We start from the raw sequence: 21,814 nt of genomic DNA, 5'->3' as shown, positions 1-21,814 counted from the left end.
TATTACTTTACTATTAGTTTACGACAAGGTATAAGCTGTAAGCTTCGACTACTTCGTTTGTGTTCAATTTATTTGTAAGAGAACATTGTAGACTTAGTATAACGCACGATTATTGAACGCTTAATCGCTCTCACGGGTTACACCAGCGTTTCGCGAACAATCCGAACATAAGCAAGATACAGTGATTTTTATCGACGCCGATTAGCCTACTTGATGACTTGAAATTGACTCGCGAATTTTGCTCCGAGTCACGAGTCAATTCACATTTCTGATACGCCAAGTCAAGTCGAGAAAATTTCAGCAAAGTGACTCGAGTCGCGTCAAGTCATACGAAAAAGGTGACTCGAGTCATCCCAACACTGACTGATACTACTATTCTCAGAAGTCAGTTGAATCGAACGCACACTACGAATTTCCAGAACACAAAGCTTGCGATTCGGGAGCGACTCATTCGTGAATTCCGTGATATATACCGGACTTAGTTCGATACGGAGTGTTTTTTTGCGAATTGTATTCATATAAGGGTAGTGATAAACAGTATAGCTGAATCGCAGGGTATGATGTATTTTCAAAAGCAGTATTGATCATGAAAATTTAAATAAAATGAATCTGACTATGGGACAAGCGCCTGCCTGTGTTCTCAAAACTCTTATCCATTATTTGGTTACACCGTTGCCACCAGTTAATATACTATTCTCAACCTGCATAGAGTGAGTAGTGAATTTCACGCACAAGACAACCATGATGAGCTTTACTGAATAGTTAAAATGAAAGACCATGTAGAACTTCTGAATAGGCATGCAACTGCAATTGTAAATGAGAACAGACGGAAGATTCAGGTTCAAATGCTCCTAAACAGATCTCAAGTGAATAGTCGAGCGATACAATTTGAAAGGTTATGAGCCAAAAATAGGACCACGTTTCACACGATACCGACAAAAAAATCGACCGAAATCTAGTTACTCAGAGAGGCGAAAACACTAAGGCGTAAGCATCGTATGCAAGTGCGTAAGAATATAATGCAAATATCTGTTAGAAACTGACGAATTAGAAACTGCTGACGTAGAAGTGCTAGTATTTTGAATATGAAATCACTCGAACATGTAGTGCAAGAAGAAAAATGGCGAGTAAACCGTCGCAGTAGAATCTTTACATTGTCAGTAGGCTGCGCAAAATCGCATACCTGACTGATTCCATTTAAAGCCGAGTACCAATCATTATGTCGTCGCATATACTACGACACTCGACAGTTGAAATACGTACCTTTTGTAGAACAGAACAATAGAGACCATTTTCTATTGGCCCGGCTAAGAACACAATGGAATCACCTTATCATCAAGCATTTTCCGTTTTTCATAATCACAAACTCAATACAGGCATAAATTCTGTTGCGACAATACTGTGAGTCCATCGATTAACGAAAACGACATTTCCATCAACATGCATGGCGTCTCGCAGATCGCCTGAACTCTCTCGCGGTAGAAAGAAAACATCGCAAGCGATATTTCTCGTAAGAATTCTCCGTTGCAGGGTTCCCAAATTTCGGCATTCGAAATATGTACTCAACTCACGCAACTCGATTCGATCGTTGCGATCACTAAATACTCGGGAGTGGTAAAAGTAATCATCATTGCTATTAAAGTAGCAGTAACGTCGTATATTTCTACTGGGGTACAAGTTAAAGTAGCGATTTTCAAGTGAGATAAAAGTAAGTATTCTCGGCCTAGCTTAGTCTCAAAATATCAAAACTGAAGTATTCTGAAATTATTACCGCTGGACTAAACAGTACAAGGAAGCAAACCAAACTGGGGGTACTTCAAAACGTAACAAATATTCGTTGATTGACCGCCTTTGTTAATAATCTATTCGGAATTAACTAATCGAATTATCACTGAGAGTTAATTTATCAACGAGAATTATAGTTTCGATGCTATTTTCCACTGTGAAAGGCTGTAAACCTCAATTGGTCGCATCGTAGCATCCAGATTATTAAAGCTACACATGTTGGTGGAAATGATACATCTGTGAAGTCATGATCAACCAACAGCAGTGACGCAATGTGCCATAAAATAGCCGTGGTCACAAAATACCTATTATTATCTTTAACGTGATGTAGAACAGCTAACATATTCTTTGTGGAACCATAAAAGGTATATATTTGAAGTTTCCGCATGTTTCATACTGTAACTACGTTAAGATGAGCGATCCCCGAATACACTATTCAGAATTGAATCGCTCAGATACACAATTTTGTCAACCCTAGTTGTCAGACACGTGGTATTCAGCAAAACCAAGCCCTTAGCGCTTCTCGAATCTAACACTGAATTCATGACTGTCGTAGAACATCATGTTGAACACCCCGGAGTTGAAGTCGGGAGGTGGCTTTTCCGGATCCGGCAGCACTTTCAGTTTCTGCACGACGCCGGTGAGGAAAATGAATAGTTCCATTCTGGCGAGCTGTTCGCCGAGGCAGTGACGAGGTCCGATCGAAAACGGGATCACGTGGTTCGACTTCACGAATTGCCCTTCGTTATCCAAGAACCTCTCGGGTCGAAATTCCTCTGGGTTGTCGAAAGTGTCCGGGTCGTAATGCACGGCCCATATGTTGCCCCAAACCTTAATAACAAGGTATTATTACCATTCTAAGTCAAATGCCCGGGGTTAGGTTGGAGTAGAAGATTGATACTCGGAAATTGTGTACATGCAGATAGCTTAAAATAGTGGTTGTTCCACTTTTTTGAGACGTTAGTGACAAGTTTGAATGATATATTCATATTGAAATAAACCCGAATATTCTCTGCTGGGACTCGTCAGGGGTAATCGTCAGCAACTAGTAGAGAATAGGATACTACATTGTATTCAACAACCGCATCACCTTACTATATCACTATACAATGTTCTTTTCCATTCTCTACAAGTTGCTGACAATTGCACCTGATGAGTGTCAGCCGAAAATATTCGGTTATATTTCAATAAGAATGTATCATTCAATTGTATATCTAAGTCCTGTACCTTCAAGAAGCTCTTCAACTACTTGAGTGAAATTGTCATAAAAACCGCTAGAAATAGCCTCTATCAGGGTAACTCTTTCACCTATATGTAGTGTGATTAGTCATTTTGTTTTAATACTTTCTGGAACTTACCATGGTGTCTTTGGGAATCGTGTAACCTTCCAAAGTGCCCTCCTCCGTTGCCTTATGAAATACTCCGAGAGGCAGAAGTGGTCGGTGCCTGAGAATCTCCTGGATGAACGCGCAAGTGTACGGCATTTGATCGCGATGTTTCATGGAAGGGACGCCGCTATCGCCTGGAACATTTAGACCCAGATTATTTCATAGGAATTTCTCGTACTGTGGTTCATACTTGCACATGAAATAATATCCAGCATTCCAGGCTTACCATGCAGGTTTCACGCATGGTCCATAATAGCCCTAACATATCAACGAATTATTTAAGTCCTGATGTGGGCAAAGTAGTCATCGTAGCCGCTCTGGTATAAGTGCAAGTCGTGATTTCAAAGTAAGTAAAAAGTGAGTATTCCAGCCATGGTTTTTCCTAAAACAATTGGAACCTATCAAGTAGGGCTGCGCAAAATCGAGTTCTGACGGATTCGATTCTGAATCGATTGTTTGCGTCAGGGTCTGACTCCAGTCACGATGTTTTGGTGACTCGACTTTACTCGTGTCAATTTTTTCAAATGCGTAAAATGACTCGTCACGAGTTAATTTTTGTATTGACTCGACCAGTTCTACATCATGATTACTTGGTATTATTCGACCACACCACCAATCGACCTATTTCACTTCAATTCGCGACAATGCTGTGGGTTGATCTCACGGATATTTCATCTCCACTACCGTGTATAACTTTGCACTACATGATTCGTATGCTGCGATACCACCGAGGTTTACAGTGTTCCACAGTGGGACATAGTATCAAGAATCGTATAATTTCAGTAAAAAATCAACTCTCGAATCATTGCAATTAATACTCAATTCAAATTACAGTACTCCAATCATTGTGCCCAGCAGACGTGAGAAAGCAATGCCAGTAGGTACTTAGTACTAAAAAAATGGAAGCATTTCATTACCGACCGCTAGAGTTGTTAAAAATAACTTGTTTTTCTTCCAAATTTCACTTGCTCAGTGATGAAATACCTACAAATGCTGACAAAAACGCTAGACATCAAATTTGGGTCAGTTCCGATCAGTAGAAATCATGCGATCCGTAATTGAAATTTCTACCCTTTTTTGGACATAATAGTATTTACGGTGGCAAATTTGGTGTGTAGCATTTTTGTAAGCAACCTGACAATTCGATCACAAAGCAAGTGAAATTTGGAAAGTGAATGTTATTTTTCAGCAATCCTAATGACCGACCCTGGTCGAATCAATAATGCACTGTTATGCGTCGGTAGTTTCTGCCCTTGATCCTTACGGAAAAAAAAGCGGGAACCCCATATCGTGTCCATAAAACACACAGCCATTGGTATCAGCGACAACTTACAATACCGGGTCAAAAGCAGCGAAAACACACCTATGACGGCTTCTATCTCCGCATATATTTTCTCTTGGCAGTCGGGATAATGCAAAAACGCCAACATCGCCCACACCAATGTACTTGAAGTGGTAGCAGTGCCGGCCTCGAACAAGTCTCTGATATATTGCAACAAATATTCGTCCTAAACGAAAAACGACAATAAGACGCTATCATCGCGAATAGTTCAATTCTAATCGTTGACCGAGACCTAATTGTCATGAACATGGAAATATTATACCATGTTTCTATTTCAGATGCTGAAACCCTCAATTAGCATACCCTTGATTAAGTATCCTACAGTATCCGGCGCTTCTTCGATATACGCCAGATCAAAACAGTGTTCCCCATGAGATCAACAAATGTTTCCCACGAACAAGATAAAATTTATGAACGTCAAAATAAATTGTTTTTGCCTTTGGAGAGACGCATATTTGCGTTGGGGGAATGGAGATATTAGGGTTGGATATGGGTTAGGGTATACAAAGATTAGGGTTCGGGGAGGGGGATATTAGGGTTGGAGAAGAGGTAGATATTAGGGTTCGGGGAGGTGGATATTAGCGTTCGGGGAGGGGGATATTAGGTTTGGAGAAGAGGTGGATATTAGGGTTCGGGGAGATAGATATTAGGGTTCTGGGAGGTGACACATTAGGGCTGGGGTTAGGGTTGGGGGCGGGTTAGGGTCAAGGTTGGGGTTAGGGTATCCCAAGATAAGGGTTGAGGAAGGGGGATATCCGGGTTGGAGGAGGGTAGGGTCAAAGCTGGGGTTAGGGTATCCCAAGATTAGGGTTGGGGTGAGGGACGTGATATCCAACCCTAATATCTCACCCTCTCTTAACCATAATATCCCTTGACCCTAATCTTGGGATACCTTGGCCTTAACTTTGACCACAACCCGCCTCCAACCCCTCCCCGACCCTAATAGACGTCTCTCTCAAAGCAAAAAAAATTATTTTGACATTTATAAATTTTATCATGTTCATGGGAAACATTTGTTGGCGTCATGGGAACACTCTTTCGATCTAGGCATATATCAAGGAAGCGCCCAGTATCCTACTGCTGTGACGTGCCGGTACTTGAATAATAGCCCTACTATTCTTTTCCTGTCAAGTTTATCGTGAACATGATCACAGCAACAATCGCCCGTTTACTCACCGTAAAGCCAGCTTCAGTTTCGTGCCCTTCCTTCATCTCCTTTATGAAAGCATCGATGAAATCACGAATATCATTCTCATCGAATGATGCCTTGTGCTCTTCCTTAATTTTGTCCAAAATAGCTGGCAAAAAGGAACAAAAGATCAATTTTTCTGTTACGGATACATTCATCAATGCACAATTGCACATTTATATGGCTAGGAACCGAAGAGCTCGTAAAGACGTACCGATAAATTTTTTAATTTCTTCCAACGCCACTTTCATAGCATTCCTGAAGACGGGCAAATGACGCAGGAACGGAGCCAGCGTCACTAAACCCACGACTTTCGTTTCCCATGTCTCTTGAGTGCTGTAAAACGGTTGTCGTTGATTATCGGAAATTTCAAATCCAAACACATCACATCATATCTCAGTAGACAAGCATATCTTGTAGAGTCCTCTAAACTCTCTCAACACCAAACAAAGTTTGACAATAATCGTGGATTCAAACCTGATATGACCACGACAAATTGCAATTATAGTGATGAATCCATTTTAGAATAGAAAATATGATAGAATAGAAAATACGCTCATCATTGTGATTGAAAGTTATAATAGAAGTCAAGTCATGAATCGTACATTTAATGAAAGATGAACTCACAAATTCAGAAGAATTTCTTGTAATTCGACAAAATTTTCATCGTCATAATTGAAACGAGATCCAAACACGACTCGGCAGATGATGTTAGAAACAGCATAACTAATTTTCTTCTGCAAAAAAACAAACTTTGTTCAATATATGCACGAGAACCTAAACGAAAAATCATGGACATCATATCTATATAATTATACCTTTACATTTTTCTCAACATCAGAGGAAGTCAACGCATAAATGAAATAAACACATTTCTTAATAAATGTTCCAGTACCTAAATCAGTGGTGCCCAGACTTTTTCGGCCTGTGAGACACCAGAAAAAGGATAAATAGGTATCTGTTGTGGCAATAACAAAAAAGTAGCTTTAAAACCTACTCACGTGTAAAAGCGATGGCTATGCTTGTTGACATAAACGTATATTCGACCGAAACGATGTTCAAATGTTGACAAACTTAGTACATTTTGTCTGATTTCGACGTTTTACAACCAGTGTCTTTCGGTAACGAATTTTAATTTCAGTCAAAACGAAAAATAGACATGTTTACATATACCCATTAGGGTGAAAATGATGGTAAAAGTTTGATTGCACCTATCATGGAATAGGCATTGGAAGGGGACATCCAAAACTTTTCGTGAAAACAGTATTTAAAAAGACAAGGAATTTTGTAAATCAATGAGCTATTTTTTCTCTGCAAAACGATTGCTTGAATTATGGCTGCCAAGTGGATTGACTTTCCGTATTCACCTATATTTGTTTACAGCAAATCCTGAGTAGCATTATTTAAGTGTAAGTGTTGAATTCCGGACAATGCGCTCATGATTTGAAACACGATTTTCTGTTTACGAGTAAGTTGAAATGAATCAAAGTATTTTCTCCAGACATGGCAGCCTAATTACCCTATTCATCGGCAATGGCATGATTGGTTTCTTGGACATATTGTCACATTCACATGTGCTTATTTATCAGTCTGTTGAAGAATTTAGACCGCTTTTAATTCGCATTATGCAAGTAAGTGTTCTTCCAAAATTCCAGAAAGACTCTTGGCACACCGGAGAATCTGTGGCGAAAACCCATATGCTATATATATACCTTTAGATTTTTCTCAACATCAGAGGAAGTCAACGTGTCAATCAAATACGGTGTTTCTTCGATAACATTGTCCTCCATGCCACGCTTGCCAATACCAAATCTGAATTAATATGGTGACATATTCGCACTAGGTAATTATTGCTATGATTCAATAACCCTGTGAAAAGGAAAATGAAGCTCTAGAACAGGGATGGGCAAACTTTTGAGCTCGCGGGCCGCATTCAACATCTGAATCCATTCGCGGGCCGCAATATAAACCAAAACGCATTGGTATTTGATTATATAGTGAGGACACGGAGATAATATAAATGCCTATTTAAAACAAAACAAACATTGCTTTGATGATATCGTACACGTGTCAGAAACAGTGGCGATATTTCATAGGCTGGTCGACCTCAATAACCAATTTCTCAAAACTATAGAGATGAAAGTCGGTTGTCCCGATTCTCAGAACAGGATTGAAATTTAAATCTGTGAGAAGTGGTCTGTTCATAGATTTACTACTTCCACTTTTGGTTCAGTTCCAGGATACACAATGCTGACAACATCATAGCCATGTCAGCTTCAAACACGCTTCTACTATGTGTAGATAAATTATAAATACCAGAATTCTACCTACACGGAGAACGAATCTACCTACGACACACGCGAATCGTTTTTTCTAAGCACATCACCGAAATAATTAAAACTGGAGTGGCCAATCTGACATCATACTCGTGATCCGAATTATATCAATCTCGTTTAGGATTTCTGTGATGTTTAGCAGTTGAAACCTTTCAAGCTGCGTGGGCCTTGACATCGGGCTGTCGCGCCAGAAATTCAACATAAAAAATAATATATGAAGTATTTAACTTAGAACAGTGGTTCTCAAACTTTTTAAGACACGCCCCCCTTATGATGGTGAAAGATTTCGCGCCCCCTTACCCCTTATTGCCATATCACAAAACACAACCAGGATGCTACAAAACACCACCAGGATGCTAGCAAACCTATGGGATAGTTTGATGGCATGAAAGATTACGACTGTGGATGAGAGAGACTTTTAAATATGAAATTCAGACTAAATATAGCAATAATTATGAAGTGGATGTAAATCGCGCGAAGCGCGGAAAAAAAATTCTGTTGAGATCAGCTTCGCGCCCCATAGTTTGAGAACCACTGCCTTAGTATCATCATGGTGAAATATACTAAGAAAAAGTTTAATCAAGTCCTTGCATTAGTTCGATTTTAAGTACGCATTTTATCATTCTTTAGACTCTCGCGGGCCGCACAGAACGGTGTTGCGGGCCGCATGCGGCCCGCGGGCCGTAGTTTGCCCACCCCTGCTCTAGAACCTAATCTATCGATGGCATTCAAAATTATATTGTGACGTACAAATTCGTTTTAGAAGTGAAATATTTCATGATTAATAAATTTCATTCATCATAGGGATCAAATGGTGCGGTAAGAAACAATAATTGGTTGGTGTCTAATTTTGAACATGGTGCGTCTCATGTTACCCTCACCCGGGGTAAGTTGCGACATTTGGCCAAGGATTTTCGAATATCAAGAAATCCTGGAGTACCGTAGCCTATGTTATTCAATATAACTCAAAACAAGTATAAGTAATACAGATCACAGGATTTCAATTGCTCAGAAGGCATTACTTGTTGAGCGGTACTGAAATATGCAAAAACTTTCTCATCTTAGTTTCCCTCCTCTCCCCTACCGGCCAGCAGGACAAAAAACTAAAAATAATACCCTCGCAAAGTAGCCAATCCGAACTTCCTCAGACTCTTCCAAGTTTCTCCATAATCAGTCATTACTATTCCTTTTCCTCCCGTTACCATGTCAAAAAGCACATTGCTCGGGCGACCAGAAAAGGTATGACCTTTTTTAACAAATGCCTGAAACAGAAAACATACAATGATCAGTATACCGGTATATATGAATAGCCAGAGATTCTGTAAGTCAGTGGTTCCCAACGCGGTTTTGAGAAATAGGAGGCGAAAATAACGAAGGGGTGATTGGGGGGCGAAAATTCGAGACCGTTCAGTCAGATATATCTAATTAACCGTCAAACGGATACAAGCACAAAATATACTTGAAAACGGGTTATTTTGGAACTGCCATGAAAGTTGACTAAAATATGGTCCAAATCGCCACAAACTATCCTCAGACACTGGGATTTTTAAGGATCGCTGCAAAAGTTGACCTTTTTAAGTCAAATCACCAGCGATATGAGAGAAAGAGCATAAATACAGCACACACCTCATTAATGACTGCAAAGTCATTGAGAACGACCCAATCGTCCGAGCCAATCCTAACGGACATGATATTTCCATACTTCTCTCTCAGCTTGAAGAACTTTTCTCCGATATTTCCAGACGCAAAGGGCACGTAACCGACAATGGGCAAGCCAGATGGTCCGGGTGGAAAGTTCTTCTTTCGCTTTGAATTCATGATATAGAGAAGTATCAGGAATAGGCCTGCACCCAGCAGAAGCGTGGTGCAGTCACACGAACACCCCAACATCATTGTATTTGACGAGATTCTCTTCGGTATTGCTGAATTTCCAAATAGTCCGTAACGCCATACACTATCTTAATCTAGAAACTGCAGTCCAGTATATCTGTCTGAGAAGAGAACATATCATTTAAGATACATCGATCAGGATAACATTACCTAGGGCTGAGCACAATAATTAAACACCTAACCTTGCCAGAGCATCAATCAAAATGTAAGTAGCAACAATCAAATCTTCTTTGCGGTACAGAAATTGCGAGTGACATTATGCGAGGTATGTTTATTAGAAATTTGTGAGTCTACACGCCGTGTACGACATGCAAACCTGATGCAATTTCCTGAGCTGTACAATCTCTCAGGCAGTAGAAGACTTACAAAGAGTGTTGTGTTGCTCACACCTATTTATAGATCATTTTGAAGTAGCGTTCCACAGTAACGTATTAAAGATTAACAGGTAAAATTTTGCAAATGTCTCAAATTATCCACACCTCGTAATACAATGCATAGCCTAAATAATCGACACCGGAACCAGAACATGCAATAATGAGCCAGATGACGTAGGCCTACCCAGCACCATTGGCATCGCAAATTTTGAACGGAGCTATTGAATTTCTGTCCCAATGAATGCTCTAAATCAGTGGTTCTCACACTTTTCTAGACGGAGTGTTTTTGCGAATTGTATTCATAAAGGGTAGTGATAAACAGTAGCTGAAACGCAAGGTCTGATGTATTTTGAATAGCAATCTTTATCTCATGAAAATTTTAATAAAATGAATCAGACTCTGGGGCAAGCGCCTGCCTGCGTTCTCAAATCTCTTTTCCATTGTTTGGTTACAAGGTTGACACCAGTAATTATACTATTCTCAACCCGCATATAATGAGTAGCGAATTTCATACACAAGACAACCATGATGAGCTTTACTGAATAGCTAAAATGACAGGCTATGTAAAAATAACTTACGAACAGGTAAGCAACTGCAATTGTAAATGAGAAACCGACGGGAGATTCAGGTTCAAAGGCTCATAAACCATTGGTTCTCAACCGGGGGTCCGCGAAACCTCTAAATTTGTAAAATGATTGATAACCTAGTTTGTATTTTTTTTAATTAGGGAAACACGAGGGAGTTTCGCTCCACAACTGCTAAAACCTCAGGACTCACATCATCAGAATGGTCGTCTGAGATGAAATGCCCTACTGTGCATACTCATTTTGGATTTAAAGTGGTCAGTCTCAGCGAATTAGTGAACAGTTGTTTGAAATAGAGGTTTTCCTCCTAATCTGTCCCGATGAAAGGATTGAAACCTCGCCACGAAATCCTTTACTGTGGTATACATAACCACTACTTCAAGATGAGATGCTAGATAAAATGACTAGGCTGGACGTTCTACGTTCATTAAACATATGGTTCTCAATTTTGATGCCTCATGTTGCGACCATACCAAAGATGTGTCGGAATCGTTTCACGTTTAATAACATTCGCCTCCGCCTATCTTTGTGGAAATGGATTTTTGGCAGTCGCTCATATCAAATCGAAGACGTGGATATTCAAGACACGACAACGTAATTCAAGAAACACAGCCGCAAAATTAGCTTTGAAAAAATAAAGTCCACCCAACCGCTGGACTAAATAGCACAAGGAGGCAAACCATACTTGGGGTACTTCCAAACATAACAAATATTGGTTAATTTGTACATGTAGTAAAAATCTACACACGTTGGATGAAATGACAGATCTGTGAAGTCGTGATAGACCCACAGAATTCTCACAAAAAGCAATGAAATTCGGTATGGTCACAACATACCTATTATTATCTTTAATCTTTGCGATAGGTACATATTTGAACTTTCCGCATGTTTCATACGGTAACTACGTTAAGATGAGCGATCCCCGAATACTCTATTCAGAATTGAATCACTCAGATACACAATTTCGTCCAACCATAGTTGTCAGACACGCGGTTTTCAGCAAAACCAAGCCATTAGCGCTTCTCGAATCTAACACTGATTTCATGACTGTCATAGAACATCATGTTGAACACCCCGGAATTAAAATCGGGAGGTGGCGTTTTTGGATCCGGCAGCACTTTCAGTTTCTGCACGACACCAGTCAGGAAAATGAACAGTTCCATTCGGGCGAGCTGTTCGCCCAGGCAGTGACGAGGCCCGATCGAAAACGGAATCACGTGGTTTGATTTTACGAATTGACCGTCGGCATTCAAGAACCTCTCGGGTCGAAATTCCTCTGGGTTGTCGAAAGTGTCCGGGTCGTAATGCACGGCCCAAATGTTGCCCCAAACCTGAACGTACAATTGAATAGTATATTCATATTGAAATGACCCTGAATATTTTCGGCTGACACTCGTCAGCAACTAGTAGATGCAACCTTTTTGAGATCCGTGCGCCCTTTTTTTGTAAAATTAATTTCATTCGCACAAATTAACCGAAAATTGTTATAGAAAAAGAAGATGATGATACAACATTATGTTCAGATGTGCAACAATTGGCTACTATGTAGCTTAAGCTATTAAGTGTCTCATTAAAAAAGGCAACTGCTTTCGCTCGTTTTGATATCAACTATTTCACTAAAACCCTTCTCGGCTGAACAAGTTGTTGGGTTTTGTACAAGAACGTCTTCTAGCGCTTGGATGGCCAGGTCTTAAAATCTGTTCTGCACTCCTATCTATGCCTCGGAAAATAAGGTCAAAAACGATCAAGGAGAACAGGCACATTAGAGCTTGCTACCTCATGATACCTTGCTCCAGCTTGTGTTCTGCAAATATACGCACGATACTGTGTGGTCGGCTCTTTAGCTCAATCTAACTTGAGAATTCATAAGAGTTTATTAAAGGTAAAGCAGCTTTTTAGACTACCAGCAAAATCTAAGTTTTTGTGGCATCTCGTGACACGAGCCTAACCCATGAAAAGGAATTCATATTTAATATTTTAGTAGTATGTCACGATTTTGAGGATATGTATGACATACAGAACGCGCACACCACAATTCTACCCAACACAGCTCTCCAAATGCACGCGATTTCAAATTTGGGTGATTAAATTCCTCTGCGTGTCGCATTTGTACTACTGACTACTCAGATTGCAAGTGGACTATTCCGTGCCGCCAACGGAGCATATCCATATCGGAAGGTTTGGCCATCCAGTATAGGCCATTTTTTGGGCAAGGTTTTGTCGCAGCTTATGCTTTTGGCACCGCATTTCATCGGCGGTACGTTGGCCCAAACTTTAAGTCTTCATGTGCCCCGACGCAGGAGGGGTTGGCCTCGAAATGAACGAGTCTCATAGGCCTGAACTCGCTCGTTGCACACCCATTCACTTGTTCATTAGGGCTCTTCAAAAATGACTTTTTTTTCTCAAATCGTACTGGCTACTTGATAAAATTGGGTCAGGTTGAAAACGAATATTGATACTCAAATAGTTTCTGCATGCAGATAGCTTAAAATAGTGGTTCCTCAACTCTTTGAGACGTTAGGAAAGATTGAATAATATATCAATGTATTGCATTAAACCCGAATATTTTCGGCTGACACTCGTCAGAGAAACCGACATCAACTAGCAGAGAATCGGAACAAACATTGTATATCAGCAATCGTATCACCATACCATCACCATACGATGACCTTTCAAATTCTCTGCTAGTTGCTGACGATTGCCCCTGACGAGTGTCAGCCGAAAAGAGTTGGGTATATTTCAATATGAATATGATATTAAATTGTATATTGATGTTAGGCATATCCAAGAAACTCTTCAAATGTTTTGTACAAATCCGATCTACATGAGTGAAATTGTCATAAAAACAGCGAGAAGTAGCCTCTGTATCATGATAACTCTTTCACCTATTTGAAGTGTTATTGGTAAGTTTGTTTTAGTAACGCCTGAAACTTACCATGGTGTCTTTAGGAATTGTGTATCCTCCTAAACTACCCTCCTCTGTTGCCTTATGAAATACTCCGAGAGGTAGCAGCGGTCGGTGCCTGAGAATCTCCTGGATGAATGCGCAAGTGTACGGCATTTGATCGCAATGCTTCATAGACGGGACACCGCTATCACCTGGAACATTTAGACCCAGATGGCTATTTTATATAGAAAATCCGAGTGTCTTGTTGAGGACATTGACAGAATATATTGGATTGTGAAAATATCATTCAAGTCCTACATTTTTACATCACATTACCAAGATAATGAAAGAAAATCCAGTGAAAAATCACTTTTCTATTACCACCAGGGGTTCGATATTTTGAGACCCAAGAAAGAAGATACTTTTTACAAATCCCGGAATTAACTATATCGAATAAGAAAAGGGTAATTTGGAAACCTTTACAGGAAATACTGTTGTGTCGACTAAAAAAAGAGCATTTCTCCATCTCGGATCTCAAAAGACCAGCTCCAACGTCCAGATTACAGACTCCTCGTCATTTATGCCGTCTTTTAGTTATGCCTGTACAAGTACAGTGTACAATCGCCTGGCTGTCAACGCTATAAAATGGGACGAATTACCAAAAAAGAGGACGTACGGGCGTATATATTATCAATCCGTATCCCAATGTGGTCAAAATAGTCATCGTCGATACTCGGTTAGAAGTACAGGTATAAAGTCGAAAATTTCTACACAAGCACATGGTAGACGTACAGATTTTCAAGTCAATAAAAAGTAAGTATTCTAGTCCTAGTTTTGCATTAAAGAGTGGAAACTATTTAGACAGAAGTGGACGCAGTTTAAAAACAACCATGCGAGTAAGGATTGCAAATTGGCAAAACATACTCGATTACTAAAAAATATAAGAACTTCATTACCAACCGCCCCTGTTCAAATCGATTGTTGCACTGTCATACGTCGCTAATTCCTGCCCGTGATCCTTACTGACAAAAAACAGGCACCAACGATCGTGTCAATAAAAAGACAAGGCCATAGGTACCAGCGGCAATTAAAATACCGAGTTCAAAGCAGCAAAAACACACCTATGACGGCTTCTATTTCGGCATATATTTTCTCTTGGCACTCGGGATAATGCAAAAACGCCAACATCGCCTACACCAATGTGCTGGACGTGGTTGCAGTGCCGGCCTCGAACAAGTCTCAGATATATTGCAACAAGTTTTCGTCCTGAAATAAAAGCGAAAATTAGACACAATCGCGAATAGTTCGATTCCAATCGTTGACCGAAACCTAATTGTCATGAACATGGAAATATTATACCATGTTCCTATTTCAGATGCTGAAACACTCAATTCGCATAGCCTTGATTAAGTATCCTACAGTATCCTACTGCTGTGACATGCCGGTACTTGAATAATAGTCCTACTATTCTTTTATTGTCAAGTTTACCGTGAACCTGAACACAATCACAGGAACAATCGTGGGTTTACTCACTGTAAAGCCAGCTTCAGTTTTGTGCCTTTCCTTCATCTCCGTTATGAAAGCATCGATGAAATCACGAATATTATTCTCATCGAACGATGCCTTGTGCTCTTCCTTAATTTTGTCCAAAATAGCTGGCAATAATGAGTAAAAGATCAATTTTACTCTTACGGATACCTTCATCAATGCGCATTAGGGGTATTCAAAAACGACTTATTTCTCAAATCATACTGGCTACTTGATAAAATTGTTAGGTTATCTAATTTAAGCCTACACCCCAAATTTGGTTCAATTCCAGCCAGTAGCCGCCGTGTTGCTACGAGAGAAAAAAGTTTTGATTTATTAGATAAAATAAATAATTTAACAAAATTGAAAATTTTCTATTCACCCCATCAAAGTGTTACGTTGTCTATAGGAACACTGTTCACCAAATTTGGTTCAATTCCAACCAGTGGAAGCGGAGTTATTTTGGTCGAAAAATTTGGATTTGAATAAAATAGTATATACGGTGAGCACAACTAAAATAAACCATTAAAGAATCGGTCCCCGTAAATCAGAGATCTCAAACTCAAATGTGCTCGCAACTCAATTTCCTACTTTTTGATGGCGCCGCGGGCCGCAGCACCAATATTAGGGGAATTCAATGTATTTCCAAGTAGGCCACATTTGAGTGGACCTTTTAGACTGACATTCTACACGTCTCGTATACCTGTAAATTACTATTGTGAATTCACGCCTGGCACGAAAAAGATGACATTTTTATTTATTTCAGTAAAATTGTTGCTGTACTTGGCATAGTTTGTCAAAATAATTAGTTGTAGACACCATGCGAGAGAACAAATATCGGGACATCGTAAAAGCTGTCGCGTTATAACTTTGCAGCTAGCGGACATTTGACGTACCGCAATTTTAGGTAGAATTTCAGAATTTTACAAAGATTGATCTGATATCCGAGCATTGGAGCAGTACAGCCGAATCCGGGTTTCAGGTATACTCCTGATAACTAGGCTATTGGTCATGTCATTACCAAAGTCAAATTAAATCAGTGTTATATTTACCTTCGAATATTTGAACAGATCAATAACAACTCGAATCTACTGATTACTGTCCCATAGCAGTAGAAATGTCCAATCACCGAAGAATCTATTTGTGTTACAGCTGTGAATCGTAGGTTACGACTACTTTATACTCATCACATTTAATTGGTGATAATAACATGGATAAAGATAGCCAAGATGACACAGGATGTAACCAACTATACACCAAGAGGGCAACATAACGCTAATCGTTGCCATACCGACCTCCTTAGATATCTAAATAAGCTACGAAACGTAAGCTACGACCTTTTGATATTTGACTATTTTCCATACTAGTTTGATGCGTCCGTGGTTGTATCATGTCATGGCCTTCCGCGTCATAAAAGTCCCCTGATTGTGTCTTTTGACGCGACTTAGCTAGAGTCATTTTTATTGTATCACCCATCGAGTCCGAGTAATTCTACAAAAGGTCGCGCCCAAGTCCAAATCACAATTTTAAGTAGAAATCATCAACGAGCCATGTTTAACCATCATACACAAGTGATGTCACGCAATAGGTAATCTTCTACTGCGTCGTAACTTTTGAAAGTGATGTAATAGTGAAGTTTGACGAGTAGTTTCAGGCTTCTGGTGTAGTTTAAGAGCAAATTTTAGGTACTCTTATTAAAAAAAAAAATTGGTAGTTAAATATTGTCGAACACTTCGAAATCCAAAATGCTGTCGCGGGCCGCGTGTTTGAGACCTCTGCCGTAAATACTATTTTATTCAAATCCAAAATTTTTCGACGACAATAACTCCGCTTCCACCGGTTGGAATTGAACCAAATTTGGTGAACAACGTTCCTATAGACAACGTAACACTTTCATGGGGTGAACAGAAACTTTTCAATTTGTTTATTATTTATTTTTATATAATAAATGGAAAATATTTTCTCCTGTAGCAACACGGCTACTAGCTGGAATTGAACCAAATTTGGTGTGTAGGCTTAAATTAGGTAACCTAACAACTTGATCAAGTAGCCAGTATGATATGAGGAAAAAAGTCATTTTTGAATACCCCTAGTGCACATTTATATAGCTAGGAATCGAAGAGATTGTAAAGATGTACCGAGAAATTTTTTAATTTCTTCCAACGCCACTTTCATAGCATTCCTGAAGACGGGCAAATGTCGCAGGAACGGAGCCAGAGCCACTAAACCCATGACTTTAGTTTCCCATGTCTCCTGAGTGCTGCAAAAACGGCTTTCATAGAATATCGGATTTTTAGTAGCCGGTTAGCAACACACAAGGCTTCATATCAGAGACAAATAGTAATAAATTGGAGCACACTGGTTAGAGTGTTGGTCTGGTCGTCTGCTGGGTCAAAAAAAGAGCCATACAGACATGAATCATACATTTTATGAATGATAAACAGTGACTCACAAATTCGGAAGAATTTCTTGTAGGCCTAATTCAACAAAATTTTCATCATCGTAATTGATACGAGATCCAAACACAACTCTGCAGATTATGTTAGAAACAGCATAACTAATTTTCTTCTGCAAAAAAACAAACTTTGTTTAATATATGCACGAGAACCTAAACGAAAAATCATGGACATCATATCTATATAATTATACCTTTACATTTTTCTCGACATCAGAGGAGGTCAACGCATCAATGAAATACGGTGTTTCTTCGAAAACATTGTCTTCCATACTGCGTTTTCCGACACCAAATCTGAATAATATGGTGACATTCAGACACAAAGCAAATATTGCCACGATTCTATAACCCTGTCAGAAGGGAAATGTAGTTGTTGAACAATATGGCCAGCAGAATAACCAACTAAAAATCATACCCTCGCAACGTCGTTGATCCAAACTTCCTCAGACTTTTCCAAGTTTCTCCGTAATCTGCCATCGCGATTCCTTTCCCCCCTGTTATCATGTCAGACAGCACATTGCTCGGGCGACCAGAAAAGGTATGACCTTTTTTAACAAATGCCTGAAACAGAAAACGTACAATTACCAGTATATATATATATATTAGGGTTGTCCATAATTTGGAAAATCTCACAGATCCTCGGTTGTAATGTCTTATTCGATAGATTATTGATAAAAAACGACACTAAGCCTGAAAAAAGCTCACAGAAAGGCCGTTAACATTTCGTGCAAAGCGTTTGAAAGTAGCTGCCGAAGAATGGGCGTGCCACCGACCATAGAACGGCGAGAAGACTAGTAATCAAGAATCCACGGCTCTTGATTGGATAATCGGCTATGCTTCAATGACCACATCAGCAGCAACTTGCTGATTAGGTGAACAAGGAGTCTACTACTGGCGGCGATTCTGAAAGCGTATTGTATATAGGTTGACAGATAATGATTTAGGATTGATTAAGGGTATGTTGAGGTACGAAATACATGATGAACAAACAACAGCTGCTTCACAAAAACGTCTAAAGCATGACTGCTTTACTGTGAAGGAAACCGCCGTAGCCTATATGCCTTGTTTTCAACGAGGGAAAGCATAGGCGCTTATGCAAGTGGCGACGGATTCCTAGTTTCAGAAATAATATATAATTATTGAATACAAAGATAAAGCTTAACAATGACACTATAGTTTGTGTGATCTCATTGGGCTCAGGTTGTAGTACATAGTTGAAGTTTTGAAAGCTCTAAGGGTCGGCTGAATCAGCGGGTTATGCTTGGCACTTGTCAGATGCTTGCATCAAACTGTATTCACTTGCAAGTGTTGTCAGAGTCCTTGATGATGACGCAGAAAAGAGGCGTAAAAGTAAGCACATAATATGCTGGATATGATATGTCAAATTCCTTAATAATCGCGCAGAAAAGGGCTGTAAAGGTAAACACAGACAATGCTGCATAGTGCATAGTATCCAGCATAGTTTACATATCATATCAAGCAGGGCCTGTGCTTGCATTTAAACCTCGTTTCTGCGACATCATTGGGGACTTTGAAAACATTTACAAGTGAATTCAATTTGCTGCAACCATCTGATGAGTGCTACGCCTAACCGTCTGATTCAGCCGATCGCTAGAGCATTCAAAACTTCAACTATGTACTGCAACCTGAGCCCAATAAGATCACCTAACTTATAGTGTCATTGTTAAGCTTTATCTTTGTATTCAATAATGATATATTATTTCTGAAACTAGGAATCCGTCGCCACTTGCATAAGCGCCTATGCTTTCCCTCGTTGAAAACAAGGCATATAGGCTACGGCGGTTTCTTTCACAATAAAGCAGTCATGCTTTAGACGTTTTTGTGAAGCAGCTGTTATTTGTTCATCATGTATTTCGTACCTCAACATACCCTTAATCAATCCTAAATCATTATCTGTCGACCTATATACAATGCGCTTTCAGAATCGCAGCCAGTAGCAGACTCCTTGTTCACCTAATCAGCAAGCTGCTGCTGACGTGGTCATTGAAGCATAGCCGATTATCCAATCAAGAGCCGTGGTTTCTTGATTACTAGTCTTCTCGCCGTTCTATGGTCGGTGGCACGCCCATTCTTCGGCAGCTACTTTCAAACGCTTTGCACGAAATCTTAACGGCCTTTCTGTGAGCTTCTTTCAGGCTCAGTGTCGTTTTTTATCAATAATCTATCGAATAAGACATTACAACCGAGGATTTGTAAGATTTTCCAAATTATGGACAACCCTAATATATATATAGCCAGAGATTGTGTAAGTCAGTGGTTCCCAACATGGTTTTGAGAACTAGGGAGGCGAAAATAACAAAGGAGCGATTGGGGGGCAAGAGGGTGAAAATTAGAGAACGTTCAGTAAGATAACACCTAATTAACCGCCAACCAGATACCAACACAAAATATACGCGAAAACGGGTTATTCTGGAACTGCCACGAAAGTCGACTAAAAAATGGTTCAAATCGGCACAAACTATCCTCAGATACTGGGATTTTCAAGGATCGCTGCGAAAGTTGGCCTTTTTTAGTCAATTTACCAGCAATATAAGAGAAAGAGCATAATTACAGCACAAACCTCATTAATGACTCCAAAGTCATTGAGAACGACCCAATCGTCCAAGCCAATCCTAACAGACATGATATTTCCGTATTTCTCTCTCAGCTTGAAGAACTTTTCTCCGATATTTCCAGACGCAAAGGGCGCGTAACCGACGATGGGCAAGCCAGATGGTCCGGGTGGAAAGTTCTTCTTTCGCTTTGAATTCATGATATACAGAAGTACAAGGAAAAGGACTGCACCCAGTAGAAGCGTGGTGCAGTCACACGAACACCCCAACATCATTACATTTGTCGAGATTATCTTCGGTATTGCTGAACTTCCGAATAGTCCGTATCCAAACACACTTTCTTAATCTAGAAACTACTGTTTAGTGTATTTATCTGAGAAAAGAACATATCATGTAAGAAACATCGATCAAGATAACCTTACCTAGGGCTGAGCACAATGATTAAGCACCTAGCATTGATTAAAATGTTAGTAGCAACGACAAAATCTCTTTTGCAGTACAGAAATTGCTTGTAACATGATCCGTGACATGTTTAATAGAAATTCACGAGTTAACATACCGTGTATGACACGCAGAACTGATGCAATTTCCTTAGCTGCTAAATGAGTCGAATTATTAATGATAGTGCGAAACTGGCACAATCTCTCAGGCAGTATAAGTCTTACAGAGAGATGGGTTGCTCACTGCTATTTATAGATTATTCTAAAGCAGTGTTCCTCGGCAAAGTATTAAAGATTAAAAGGTAAAATTTTGCAAATGCCTAAAATTATCCACAGCTTGTTACACAATGGATAAATAGTTGACAACGGAACCATAACAAGCGATAGTGAGCCAGATAATGTACCCAGCACCACTGGCATTGCGAATTTTGAACGCACGCAGCTATTGAAATTTTGTCTTAAAGAATATTCTAAATTCAATCAGTCATACCTGGCTATACCTAAACATCGCTAAATTAGAACAAAATGTTTTGCCGGTAGGAATTTTGGCTGTAATTAAATATAATACCCTTACCCAATCACAGCTTAAGTAAAACCATAAATCCAAAGGAAAAAATGTTTTGACGTAAGGATTTTTCGCCCTAATTGAAAAGAATTCGGATCAAATTGAGAAAATAAAGGAGCTACATTTTGGTACTTGTGAAATTATGTAAGTGCAAATATCAGAAATTTTTCACAGATTCGAAAGAAATCATTTGATTGCAAAGTCACTCGTAGTGCAGTGAGTAGGGCTGAGCACTAAATTCGAGTACTCTAATCTGAATCGAGTATTAATTCTAAGGATTCAAGTAGAGTAGTGAGAGAGGACGCTCCTCGCGGGTGCCTTTATTTTGTACATGCAAGCTAATGAAAAGCTAATGCAGCTAATTAAGCTAAGGAAAAGCTAATTAAGCTAATGAAAGGCTAATTAAGCTAATGAAAAGCTAAGTAAGCTAATGAAAAGCTAATGAAAAGCTAATTAAGCTAATGAAAAAGTAAGCTAAT

At 39.5% G+C, this 21,814-nt stretch overlaps 2 protein-coding genes across 4 annotated transcripts; both read right to left on the bottom strand.

Annotated features, from left to right (window-relative positions):
* Positions 1–729: 729 nt before the first annotated feature.
* On the bottom strand, positions 730–21,650 carry LOC145438737 (cytochrome P450 2U1-like). Of its 3 annotated transcripts, none has more exons than XM_080316089.1 (9): positions 20,339–21,650; positions 9,157–9,302; positions 7,417–7,516; positions 6,332–6,441; positions 5,919–6,040; positions 5,692–5,813; positions 4,537–4,681; positions 3,144–3,307; positions 730–2,616 (listed from the first exon to the last, which is right to left on the bottom strand). In XM_080316089.1, exons 1-9 carry the CDS (start codon positions 20,603–20,605, stop codon positions 2,299–2,301), a joined length of 1,494 nt encoding a protein of 497 aa, XP_080172215.1. In that variant the 5' UTR covers positions 20,606–21,650; the 3' UTR covers positions 730–2,298. The 3 variants fall into 3 exon arrangements, with proteins under 3 accessions (XP_080172215.1, XP_080172214.1, XP_080172216.1); XM_080316088.1 differs by lacking the exon at positions 20,339–21,650 and adding an exon at positions 9,667–11,430; XM_080316090.1 differs by lacking the exon at positions 20,339–21,650 and adding an exon at positions 9,743–9,866.
* LOC145438744 (cytochrome P450 2C3-like) lies at positions 11,806–17,537 on the bottom strand. The gene is given in 5 exon segments (XM_080316098.1): positions 11,806–12,219; positions 13,824–13,987; positions 14,897–15,041; positions 15,309–15,430; positions 17,441–17,537. Coding segments are annotated over 5 exon segments (843 nt in total). The 5' UTR covers positions 17,535–17,537; the 3' UTR covers positions 11,806–11,901.
* Positions 21,651–21,814: the final 164 nt, after the last annotated feature.

This window comes from Botryllus schlosseri, chromosome 5 (genome assembly GCF_051294905.1).
Source record: "Botryllus schlosseri isolate E-star chromosome 5, Bs_hap1, whole genome shotgun sequence".
NCBI classification, from domain to species: domain Eukaryota; kingdom Metazoa; phylum Chordata; class Ascidiacea; order Stolidobranchia; family Styelidae; genus Botryllus; species Botryllus schlosseri.
This window is presented reverse-complemented; position numbering and strand designations above follow the sequence as displayed.